Below are 13,419 nucleotides of genomic sequence, written 5' to 3'. Positions count from 1 at the left end.
CATACTGTATGATAATTATACCCATAGTAATCTCTCTCTCTTTCTGATCTCATTCTGAGAGATCTAATTATAATTAGCTGGGGCAAGTTCTGAAGAATATGGTAGCTAAAACAGAACTTAATGTTGATTAGTTTTTTCCCTACATTATTTTATGCAACATGGAGCTGTGTGGTAAAATATAAATATTGGCAGAATTATGCAAGGAACCAAGCATATACAGAATCAGCCATTAAAAAAAAATTATAATAATATTAATACCCACTTCACATATCCATCCCTTCTAATAATATGTACAATCCTTTAAATTTATTCATAGCACCCACTTCCACAACACTGGGTAGAAATATATTCCAACAATCAGTTGCTCTCTGGCTGAAAGCAAATTTCTACACATCTGTCCTACAATCATCCTTTTCCAATTTAAATTTATGTCCTCTTAATGTGTGTCACCTGAAAAAGAGTAAAGATTCCAGCAGCAGTTAGTTTACTTACTCACTCGAAGATTCATTTTTCCCAGAAGCTGCCATTTACATAATTTAAGTCTTTCCTAGTAAGTGCACCCTTATGCCCTACTAATCTTGTTGTTCTTCTTTGAACCCATTCCAACAGTTCCACATCCTTAAAATATGGCCTCCAAGCCTGATGCAGTATTGATGATGTGGCCTAACCACTGCTTTATACAATAGGATAATCACCTCCATGTTCCTGCTGGCAGAGTTCTGGTATATGACTGAGAGAATCCCATGAGCTGTACTAGCAGCCTATCTGCACTGCTCAGAGAACTTCATATCAAACTGTACTACCGCTAGACCTTTTTAATCCTCCACTACCATAGTTTGGTGAACCACCCAAATGGTATGCATGTTATTCTGTGATTATTGCTACACAAATGAAAAACCATGTGTTCATTAATGCCAAATCTCAATCCATTTTTCAGCCCATCTGTTAAATTTATCGTAATATTTTTGGAGTAGCATACACCTAGATTAACCACCCTTCCCACCTTATCTCTGATCAACAGGAGCTAATCACTAGTGATCATTTTGCAATTAAAGTACTGCAAATAGTCTGATTTGGTTGCAACAGTTAAAAATGAATTAAATACATATAATTCATATATATCCACCATAGTGAACATGACGTTTTGTGGATACAAGAGGCCTTTTTGAGTACATAATCAGGTTTTCTTGGGAATCTAAGCACTGCCTGTTGTGAAGAAAGCTTATATAGAGCACCCACTTGCCTAATAAAGGATTAAATGAATTATTGTTTGTTGTTATTATTCCATATAAGTTTATATGGAACTCTGACACCTTGGAAAAACTCTTCAAAGCTTATTGAGGGGTTGGAAATTATACAGAATATTCTAGAAAATTGTCTTGAAATGTAATGAATTTCATGTTATACATATAATTTACCCAATACAACGTGACATTCATTAATTAGTTATCATTAATTTGAAAGGAAAAAATGTACAAATGGTGTTTGGACAGGGGCCAGAATGCAGTTCTAGAATGTTCCAACTTGACCTTCATCTCTGTTAAGTCATGTATTTTTTCCCACCTAAAAGTTGGAAGATATGCAAGTTAAAACTTTGAAAAACATTACAGTTGCTTTCAGATAGCAAAGCACTGCAGATAGGCATCTTCCTACATAAATGCTGCATGTTGTTTTCATTTCATTTTTTTTTTTTTTTTTTTTTTTGAATGCTCATAATTCAAAATACTCAAGTTCAATAAATGAATAAAATTAAAATAATTTTTTCATTAAATTTTGCATAAAAAACATGATTGTGTGAAATAAATTATTTTTTGTTTTTTTTGCTGTTTCATTATCTGAGAGAATAAAATGTTTTAATAAACTAAATACTTTTAGTCAGCGTAAGTATGGATAATTTTACTATAAATAAATCACTTTTTGTCTTCTTTATTGTGCATTATATAATTACAGTATCTAATTTCAGGTAACTACCCAAAAGTTACATATTGCACAGGGCAACAGAAGCTCCTCTAAATATCCTTTGCTGTATTTCTTCTGCGATTATCTGCCAAGGCATTATTTTAGTGGACATCTCTCCAACCATACAGATGTTACAAAGGTATGGGTATTTGTACTGCAGAGGTCTACTATTATTACCCTCAAGCAATTTCCTATGAATAAGGAAGAATTGGGAGAACAAGCAAAGATCCCCAATATGTTTTTAAAGGATGTGTGTTTCATTCTGTTACAATTAATATGCACACTAAAGATGCTGCAAGCTGATGGAACTGAGGAAATAGTATATGATCTAAACAGAATGTTATTAGCTAAGACTGATTTACATCAACCACCAGCTCTAGTGCTTCTCCCAAGTGACAAAATGTATTTAGGCTCAAGTGAATTATATAAGTCAGAACTGAATTCCCATAGAACATCTCTTTGTCAAACTGCTCTTCAGATGATGCTGTATCTTCTTCAAAAGGAAAACATTAATGATCTGAGCATACCTACTAGTGAAGAGCCCTCCTCTGAAGTTATAATGCAAATGTTTGTTGCAATAGGACATAGTTTATCAATGGAAAAAGCTTCTTCACTATCACATGCAAAATGCCTATTTGAATATATGCTTTGGGGTCCTGTGGATGTGGTTTACACTAGTGAGCATTTAAATATAATAGATGGAGTGTTTCAAAGATGGTTAGACTTGCAGAGAGCTCAAAATCTGAAATCATTAGTGTCAAACCTTTACCAGTCATGTGGTACATCCATCTTAAGTGTATATGATGAATATCAGTTGCAATTCTTAATTCAAGCAAATGTTAAAAGTCTTAAGGATTTAATAACAAAACTGTGATAACTTTTAGGACTCAAATCTTCTAATCATGTACAGTGAATTCATACTATTTTGTGATATTAATTAGTTTTAAGTCATCAATGAATAAGTTTTCATGCTGTTAGACTATAGTTAACAATGTAAATATTGAATTTATGTTGGCAAATTCCGATAAACCTAACAAACCAAAAGTAACAGCAAATGATATGGTATTTATTTATTAAATATAAAAACATAATTCTAGCATTGAGAAAGCTGAGAAAAATTTCCATGGTATTTGAAAACATTACACTTTTACAAATTTAAAAATATATAAATAACCATGTTGAAATTGTCAGAATTTTGTAACACAAACCATATACAATATCTTTTAGAAAAGAGATGTACTGTTTTTCAAAAATACTGTACATATAATGTATATTTGCATTAACTTGTCATGTTAAAATAATATTAAATGACACTGGTTATAACGAAACTAACTAAAATCATAAAAACTCCATAGTCTAAGAATTTTTTTTTTTTGAAATAGAAAAATATTAAACATAAAGAGAATTACATAATGGCATGTGAAGGACTCAAAAGAAATATATTAACTTTGAATAAAGTACATATGAATTGCATTAAGAAGAGAACAGATATGGTATAAACCTTTTCCAAAAAAAAAAAAAAGAGTAAAATTACAAAAACCCATGCAACATGAAACCATTAACTAATACAAGGTACTTTTCCACTTAAAGTCAAGATAAAATGCATTTCTTAACTCAATCACTCTTCTTGATTAGTCAGTAACAAAGCAATAACAAAATTTTAAATTATAAAATTACTAACAAAAAAGCTAATTCTTATTCTAGGAATTAATATAATTTAAATCTACGTGGTATGTGACTTTGTGAATCACCAATATCATGCTTAAGCAGAAAGCAAGGAATTAGGCACTGTTGTTCAAAATTATTACTTTTAGCCATCTGTTATTTCTATCGATGTAATGAGTACCATGGTAAGGCCCCACATTCCCAGGATTTAAAAGAATAAGTTGAAAATGATTTTTCAATCTAATTATATGTAATTTAATTATGGAGATCAAGTTAAATTATTTAATTTTTATATATATATATATATATATATATAATTATTGATAAAAAAGTAAAGAAAGTTAAAACGACAGTAACTGTAACTAATATGTAAATAATATTTATGAGTCAATGCAGTTGCAAGCAATCATGCAATGCACCCATAATGTCTATAATATTACGGATAATATAAAGAACCATTAGAATAAGCAAATAAATCCAACAATAATACCATCAGGGACCTAAGACAATGCAAAAAAAAATAAAAAATAATTATTATCGCTTTTTACCGACAATCTAGATGACGTCAACTGGGGCCAACCACCCAGAATGAAGGCAAAAACGACAAGGTTCTCTGTTTCTGTGATGATCAATATGTGCTAAGTAATTTAAATCTAAACCAAATATAAACCAGTATAGGCCGAAAATAAATCGAATATAAATAAATCGAAAGAAGATAATAAAATTTAGAAATATTAGAATCAAAGGCAAGAAATAAGTAAAATATAAATGTAAGCATATATTAATCATTGTTGACCCGACAGAGAACGTAATTTAATGATTAAAATAAGATTAAATATATAATACATACTACATTTGACCGTATCTAGGACATAATGTAATAGTCTTCAAAATAATGTGGTGCCCCCTATGTGATGGATACGGTAAAAATAAATAATTAAATTAAATTAACGCATAGAGAAACATGCAGATAGTAAGAAGAAAAACTAAAGGAGTAGGAATAATAGAACCTGAACTCCACAAAGGTGAAAAATAGTGGTATAGATAAGAAATAGTTTCTCCTACGTCCTCGGATTGCCCTAATAATTTCGGAGAAATAAAAATAAAGAGTCTAGGACAGTTTAAAGACATTACAAGATATAAGTTGTGGCTCGGGTATGCCCGGGATCGCAAACCCGTTCCTATAGTAGGACCCTGAGCTGAATTTGCATGTTATCTCAGCGTGAACTTAAGTAAATTTAAATAAATTTAACTATATATTAAAAAAAAAAAAAAAATGATACACTGTAATTTGCAAGCCGGTGGGTACAAGTTTTCTACGCCGTAAGACACCAAGAATGCAAAGTGTATCCTATTTACATATATACATGGCACTAAATATAGCGATTATATTGAAAATTATATTAAAACAATAGGTTCAGAAAACAAATTTTTGAAATTAATAATGTTTATCGCTTTCCTGAAATGATATTTCAGGTAAGCGATAGGGAAATTATTATTGATCAACCTGCCGTACAACACTGTTAAGCCCGCTGAACAATTTTTATTACTATTGCAGATATAAGCAATTCTTAGACATTGTGATAAAATTATATTAGCATGCACTGATTTTGATATATTAGATTTCCAATTTGTAAAGCTTACTACGTTAAAATTGAATGCATCTCTTTTATTATATACGTTTACGTCTATATTATTATGCAATATTTCTATATGAAGATCCAGATAATTTGCTATAGTATCAGAACTATTAGTTTTTTCCAATACAAGTTCTACTGGATATAATTTACTGTAATCCTGGACAAAATGTGGACAATTAAAAACACATATATCATCTACGTATCTATATATAAGTAGGTTATCTTGGAATTCTCTTTCTGTATAATGTAGATAAAGGTTTGCGATTATGCTTGATGCTGGACTTCCCATAGGGGTGCCAGTCACTTGTAGGTATAACGATGTTCCATCATATATATAATTATTAAAGATGCATAATTTTATTAGAGAATCCCAATAGGTTAAATCAACCTTTATAGCATTTTTATTTTCTAAATATAGTTTCTGGAGGACGACTTCTAAGTTATCAAGATTAATGCTCGTAAATAGACTGTTAAAGTCAAATATTTGTATTTGATGAATATTGTTATTTTTTAGAGCATTTATAATAGGTAAGTTATTATTTATTATAATAGTTTTATGTAAGTTATTTAATATAATTTTAAGTAACTTTTCTAACGTTTTTCCGGGAAATTTAGCATAACTATCTCTACATGATGTTATGAATCTAAAAGCAATTGGTGTTTTGTGAAATTTGGGTATGCCATATATAAATGGAAATTTTAGGTTATTATACTTTAACTTTAATTTTTTATGCAATGCAATTAATTTTTTGATTATTACATTATGGGAAGATGCTATCTGTTTATATGTATGGCTAGACTGTAGTTCATTTTTAATGATTTCTATATAATATGATTTACATATGATTGCATAATTACAAGCAGCTTTGTCAACGGGAGTAATCACAAAATGTTCATGTATACCTTTGAGCTGCCTATTTATTAATTTGGTATTATATAGATTATCTTGTATGAATTTCAATTGATTATATTTGCTAGATATGATATTAAGCATTGTAAATAGCCACATGTGGTATGCTTCAACCGGTATGTTATGGTTGTATGCTGATCTTATGCAATATTTAAGTAAATCTAGATATAACAATTTTTTAAAATTAGATTTATTAATAGGTAAATTAGGTCGAAATTTAAAACCCAGTGATAAAATATCTCTAAGTTCAGGATATGGGATTATATCTAAATTGCCGGTTATAATGTGATTATGGTTAGGATCCACGTATCTATGAAATGAAGGTTTGTGGCAAACACATGTATCCTGTCCGATGTTAATATTGTGAAGGTTTGTAGCTATTGTTTTATAGTTACATGCTTTAAGACCAAATGGTCTAGAATATCTAAATGTGATATTAATATGTAAGTTATTAATAGGCAGCAAGTCGTTACGTAAATTAATAGTTTTATGTATATCTAAATCATCCATTAATTTATTTTGAAAGTATAAGATGAGGACAGAATTTTCCGGCTGATTGCTAACATTCAAAATATGACATCTGAATTTGACAATGTCTGATATGATGTGCATAAGATGAGAAGATACAAAGACGTAATCATTGGTTTTTCTATTTAGTGCTTTGAGTACACTAAGTTTAATACTGAAAAGTGTGTTGTGTATTTTACTAATATTTATAGGATCCGTGTCCCACATTTTGAATAAATCTATGAAGTCTCCTAGATGTTCTCGGTTGCTATTATATGTGTTGAATTTACTATATTTCCTATTGCGATTATATTTACGAAGTTTGGCAATTTGAAACATATTATAAACGCAAATATCTTTTAAATTATTCGTCAAATATTTTTGATTAAATTTATTATTTAGACGTATGGATATAGTGTTTTATATTATAACATGCTAATATCTTCTTGCAATAATCTATCATTTGCGTTATTAATTGCTTATTCTAATGGTTCTTTATATTATCCGTAATATTATATATATATATATATATATATATATATATACATACACACAGTAAACCCCCGCTATTCGCGGTATCTGTATTCGCGGTTTTGCGATCGCCGATTTAATATAAAATGAAACCTAAAAAATGTGAATTTTAAAGCGCCGTGAATATTTTCCGCCATAAAAAAAACATGGGTGTGGCTAAAATTATCTTTCCCGGTCAAAACAGCGCTCAGTGGGTGAGGGGAGAGGGGTGACAAAATCGCGAGGGTGAATGTTTCTCGCTAATCCTTGTTCAATATGTGTTATGCGCTTGTTATGGAAGGTTTCGTCGTTTGCTTTTAATTTATATGCTTATAAATTGAATAAATTTATCAATTTATAAATTGATATGCTTACAAAAGTGATAAATCTACCGTTTTGCAGTGTAAAACAGACTTTTTCGAGTGTGTTAACGGAAGAAAGTGACTTTATTGTAGACAAGTTCTTTCTAACCCGTACAAAAATATGGCTACGAATAACAAGAGAAATGTGAAAATATCAAATAAGGTGATGACATTAGCGAATTAAATTGAGTTATTAGATAAAATTTCTAATGGTGAAAGTGTCTCCTCAGTGGCAAAACATTATAAAATCAATGAGTCCACGGTACGATCAATCAAGAAATCGGAAGAAAAAATCCGCCGTAGTGTCCGTGAAAACGCGCTAATTGCTTCAAAAATTTGCTCTGTAACTCGTGATGTTAAATTAGAAAAAATGGAAAAAGCTTTAAATCTGTGGATAGAAGACCGAACTCAAAATAAAATTCCGTTAAATTCGCTCATCATTCGTGAAAACGCAAAACTCCTTATCAACGCTTTAGCGAAACTGGTGATAGCACTGGCGGGATAGGTTTTTTAGCTAGCAAAGACGCTGGTTTGAAAGATTTGCTTGAAATTTCTAATAAATATTACATTTAATATTAAATTGTTTCTTATTTTCATTTCAATGCCATATGCTTGCATTTCACTATGTACTGTCTATGTATATAGTCATATTATGAAGGTACATATAATACATAGACAAAATTTTAGACTAGTTTTTCTTATATATTTCATACTTTGGAACGGAACCCCTTTATTACTATGGGAGCCATAACTCAGTATTCGCGGCATTTCTCAGGAACGTAACCCCCGCAAATAGCGGGGGTTTACTGTATATATATATATATATATATATAATTAAATACTGAACAGGATTCAGAATTATACAAAATGAAAATTACACAAAAATGGTTTTCTGTTTAAGAACAAGAATAGCTTGGAAACCCTAATTTAAAGAATATACCTAATGTAAGATTGGATTTTTAGTAGTATTTATATACACACACACACACACACACACACACACATCAAAACTACTTAACTCTATTCTTTAAATTCATTCTGTAATACTGGACAATATCCAAAACAGAACATAGAAAAATATATTTTTAATCTTTAATTATATAAAAGCACTTTCAAACCAACCAACTTTAAATTCACAAAGATTCAGTGATACTATATATATATATATATATATATATATATATATAAATAATATAGACATACATGTAAAAAAAATGTTTTGGGCCATCTCACCCCTTAGAAGTAATGGTTAATTCCACAGGCCACATGGCTGGTGGATGATAGTACCAGTTTAAAATATAATATAAAAGGCTTATACACTTAATAACAGGCAGGCAATCAAAATGAGATGAGAAAAGCCACTATATTCCTTCACAAGAGTAGTTACAATAGGTTGTCACACAGCAGATATGTCCTTTTGCTGCATAGTATAAAGCAGTGGTTTTCAACCGGGGTGCCACAACAACATTCTTGGGGTGCCGTGTAATTTGGGTTTAAGTTACTTAAAGTTATTATATATATTTTTTATTTTGTATATTTATTTCATTATAAAAAGGTGTACGGCATCCATTGTACTGTATCATTTTAATTTTGTGGCGAACTATAATTGATCTTTATTTAGGACCTCTATATAAAGAATAAAATTATTATATTAAAAAGGTTGCAAACCACTGTGTTAGGTATTTCTTTTGGCCTAGGGGTGCAGTGAAAAAATTACTGGGACACTAAGAGTGCCATGAACCGAGAAAGCTTGGGAACCTATGGTATAAAGAGTGGAAGTTCCAAAATCAACTGTTAGATATGTCATATGCCTATGGAAGACAAGGGGTAATGCAACTGTTCCATTCCAAACGAAGTAAGCAAACCCCCACACCAGAGCACGTTAACAATTGAAAAAAAGTAAGAGAAAATCACAGATGATGGTAAACTGCAGCCATTATCCACTGCAGGATGGAAGCCTCAATGATTCATGTTGATGTTTGTTTGTTATTTGGTTTTTAGGAGCATTAGCAACTAAGGCCATATTGCTCCGGGGATATGCGGTAGTCATTCCCTGACCTTTCCGCATCCTCCATATTTGGTGTTCATGGGCTCGAACCCCGGTCTAATCAAGAAGTGTGTGCTATGCACTGCTGCTCCTAGTTACGGAGGCACCAATTCATGTTGAGGGAAATGGACCATAACCTGCCACACTGGTCCAGTGCTAGTTGGCAGGTACAGTATTTAGCAGTCAGGGGCTGAAACTCAGTCTACTCAAAGAGCATGTGCTACTTCACTCCTACTCCTGACCACTTGGCTATGGAGGCCCCTAATGAGTTGATCCATTAAGGTTTAGAGCTGTATTAAACCATAAATGTAGCTGACAGAACTGGGATAAGTACAGGATTAATAAACATCAGAAAAGCACTTTGTAGAATGAGTTATCGTGGTTATCCAGCTACACATAAGGCACAGCTGTCTCCCAGCAATGCATATCACCACCTATTCTGGTGCACAAAATGGAGGCATTGATATTACAGCAGTAGCTAAATTGATGTGGAATACTGATTCATGCTAATACAGGCTACACTATTTGGGCACATAGCATGTGCCCAAATAGAAGTTTTGCCAAGATTGTATTTCACCAGCAGTGAAGTTCAGTGGTTTGATGTAGTGTGATGGTACAGACAAGTTTTATGTGGGTTGAACTTCATCCACTGTTCTGGTTGTAACTGATGAAACCATAAATGTAGCTGTCTATTGTGACATTCTGAACAATTGTGCATTACTACACTGTAGAAATTGTTTCAAGGGGTGTGTCCATGTTTTTATTAGCATAACAAGACATCACAAACATGACAGTGGTTTGAGTGGAATAATGTAGTGGCCTAAAATTTTGAATCTAGAAATGAATCTAATTGAACATCTTGGGTATGTTCGGAACAACATTTGATAAGCAATCTCCACATACCAAAAATTTGTTTCACAGTTACTGATGTTATTGAGGCCTACTGGGATCATACTCAATATAAAATATTTCTTTTAGTGTCCCAAAACATGGAGAGGATAATGTATGTATGTGTATACACACACACTTACTGAAATCTTAGATTATCTTATTATACATGTTTATCAAAAAGAATGTTTACAATGTGAAGTATTTAGGCATTATGTATGACTAAACATTGGTAAAAATGAATGATTATGAACAGACTATCTGCATTCGATTTTTCTATTTTGGAAGTATTCCAATATATTTACATATAATTGATGTCATGATTTCATCTGTTCCTCCACCAATTGAAAACAGACGGCCATCTCGAAAAGCACGACTGACAGGGACTTCACTGGTATAACCCATTCCTCCCCAGAACTGCAGACAGTTATCCATGACTTTTCTGCTTAGTTTTCCACCTTTTAATTTAGCCATAGATGCAAGCAAAGTAACATCTTTACCATTAATTCTGGCTTCTGAAAATAACCACACAACAAACTTTAGAACAGTGATTTATGAAAAAATATTCCTTCTATCTATCCTTGAGAAAATAAAGTAATATACTAATGCTTAAAGATAAAAATACTGCTTAATTACACAGATGATCTGAGTAGATTCAATTATACTTAGCTATAATTTTGGTTTTCTGTCTTAAACATAATACAAGGTATTTATTCTAAGGCACAACCGAAATACAGTTTTGTCTTATAAATTACAGGCTTCATATGAAAGAATGTTATCACTCACCACTTGAGTTCAATTTGAGCTTATGCAGACAAAGTAAGACTCACCTCTGTGATAAATCTCTAATAATTACTGTACCATATGATCCCAGAAATTGTTTGTATGGCAAAGAATTTCTGGTATTTGGTGGAGCCTCTAATTTTCAAATCATGTATTTTCAGTAAAAGCTTTTTATTGAATTTCTGTTCCCCTCATCCTTGCTCCATTCATTTTGAAGAAAGTTTTATTTCCTATTCTCCTTCCATACATTCCTGTAGACTACCCTTCTTTCATTACACTCTAAAAGGCAAGAAGGCAACAACTACAAACTTGCTTCTATCCTATCTTCACAATAAAAAAGGGGGAGGGGGCAAAATGACTCTTTCTTCACAGAGCCTCTACTTTTGAGTCTCAGTGCATATACTAATTACCTATCAAGGAAGTCCAAGTTCAATAAACTTGAAAGTCACATAAGATCATCTGAGGAATTTGAGATCAGTAGAACTATTTAATAAAAATAATTAAATTCACTGTTTAAAAATTCACATTAATAGTTTCATCTTAATTGTATTTAAGATTGTTTAGTAATACAGGTAAAGAATATGCATATGACAGGTAGGCATCTACATCACTCAAGTTACAAAATATATAAAAATACACCAGGATCTCCTGAAGATGCCCACAATAAAAAAAAAAAAGTTAAAATTCCCTAAGGAAAAAAGGGAATTAGGTTCTAAGTCCACTAAATATTTTTTTGATAAAATATATTACTACAAGTATTAATATATTTTGTACATACTGACTATTCATCTGTTGGGTGCTGGATAATTTTGGATATTCATAAAGGTATTTTTTGAAATAGATTTAAAAGAAAAACAGCATCACACATGCAATTATTTACAGATTTCAGTTTATTGTGATACTTCAGAAGTGCAAACTGCTTCAATATTTTCAACAATAAAATTTGACCACATTTACGGAAGGAGGTTATCTGTAAATGAGATTAAATCCATAAATTCGTTCAATCAGCAGGATTAATAATTAAGCTATTAAGAATTATGGATAACAGGCCCTCAATTTAATGGATTAATTAGGGGAAAGGGGTGTCTACTATTGCCGAAATACTTTTTTTTTTTTTTTTTCAAGTATCAACAAAATTGAAAATATGAACATTAATTGCAAAAAAAAAAAAAAAAAAAAAACCGAATGCTAAAACATTCATAAATACTGCATTTCAAACCACGCTCGTAGCCATACATTACATTGTACCCCGCTTTACGATATTAATCCGTTCCAGAGACACCATCGTATCATGAAAATATCAAAATGTGAAACCAATATGCACTACACTTTCAATGTTATCATATGTTCTGTTATAAGAACCAATTTTGAATAGCTTTGTGATAGTTTTCTAAAGCACATTTCTGGAGGTCACGACCAGAAAACAATCTGCACTTTCCGGTTTATTAGGCTTTTCTGTTAGTGCATGTAATTATAGACAGGTAGTAAACCCAATGTTATTGTATTTGCAAAAATACCGATAGCTGGAGTTGTGTGGTTTTTTTTTTATGTTATTATGGTGAAATGTGTTTCCCCTTTACTGAAATCTTCAATTGTATAAAAAACATAAATAAATTTCAGAATCTTCTCTTCATTCCTTTTTTTTAGCTTCGTAAACTTGTTACTCCATGCAAATCGTGTTAGTTGCAGTTTGTGCGTTACATTAAAAAATGCTTATGCATGCTATTGAAATTTATAAAGAAAAGAGAAGATTATCTTGGAAACAAACATCTCATGATGCATTTCTGAAGAAGACTCCTTGTGCAACAAACCAATGAGTGCCAAGCCAATAATGATATGACTTACAAATGTTAATGAATGTTTATTCAGACATTCTTTAACATTTGTAAGTCATAAATAATTTATTATTATAATTTGCTTGATTTGTTATTGTCTACATTTTTCAGTCTACATTCTACATTTACAGTCTACATTTTCATTTCTTTGCATAAATCAATCATTGTTTAAACAAACTAATTAATTTCATTGGTGAGAACATAACCCCTATTTTTAACACGTCTATGGGAAATTAATTCCTGCTTTACGAGCATATGCTAGGAACGAATTAACTTGTAAAGTCGGGAACTACCTGTATTTTAAAAACATATA

General features: G+C 31.3%; 2 protein-coding genes across 2 annotated transcripts in view; one reads left to right on the top strand and one right to left on the bottom strand.

The window, feature by feature from the left end:
• The window catches only part of LOC150090854 (uncharacterized), a 145,326-nt gene extending 142,493 nt beyond the window's left edge, over positions 1 to 2,833 (top strand). Inside the window, exon 9 of the mRNA XM_090375037.1 lies at positions 1,964 to 2,833. Within this exon, the coding sequence (XP_090231163.1) occupies positions 1,964 to 2,833 (870 nt within the window). The remainder of the gene's footprint in view (positions 1 to 1,963) is intronic.
• A 6,257-nt stretch (positions 2,834 to 9,090) lies between these two features.
• LOC150090853 (putative acyl-CoA dehydrogenase 6) overlaps positions 9,091 to 13,419 on the bottom strand; it is a 110,883-nt gene continuing 106,554 nt past the window's right edge. Inside the window, exon 8 of the mRNA XM_090380368.1 lies at positions 9,091 to 11,003. Coding sequence (XP_090236494.1) covers positions 10,765 to 11,003 — 239 coding nt within the window. The 3' untranslated portion in view covers positions 9,091 to 10,764. The remainder of the gene's footprint in view (positions 11,004 to 13,419) is intronic.

Source organism: Mastigoproctus giganteus, chromosome 1, assembly GCF_048544385.1.
Source record: "Mastigoproctus giganteus isolate SK-2022 chromosome 1, ASM4854438v1, whole genome shotgun sequence".
Taxonomy (NCBI): domain Eukaryota; kingdom Metazoa; phylum Arthropoda; class Arachnida; order Uropygi; family Thelyphonidae; genus Mastigoproctus; species Mastigoproctus giganteus.
This window is presented reverse-complemented; position numbering and strand designations above follow the sequence as displayed.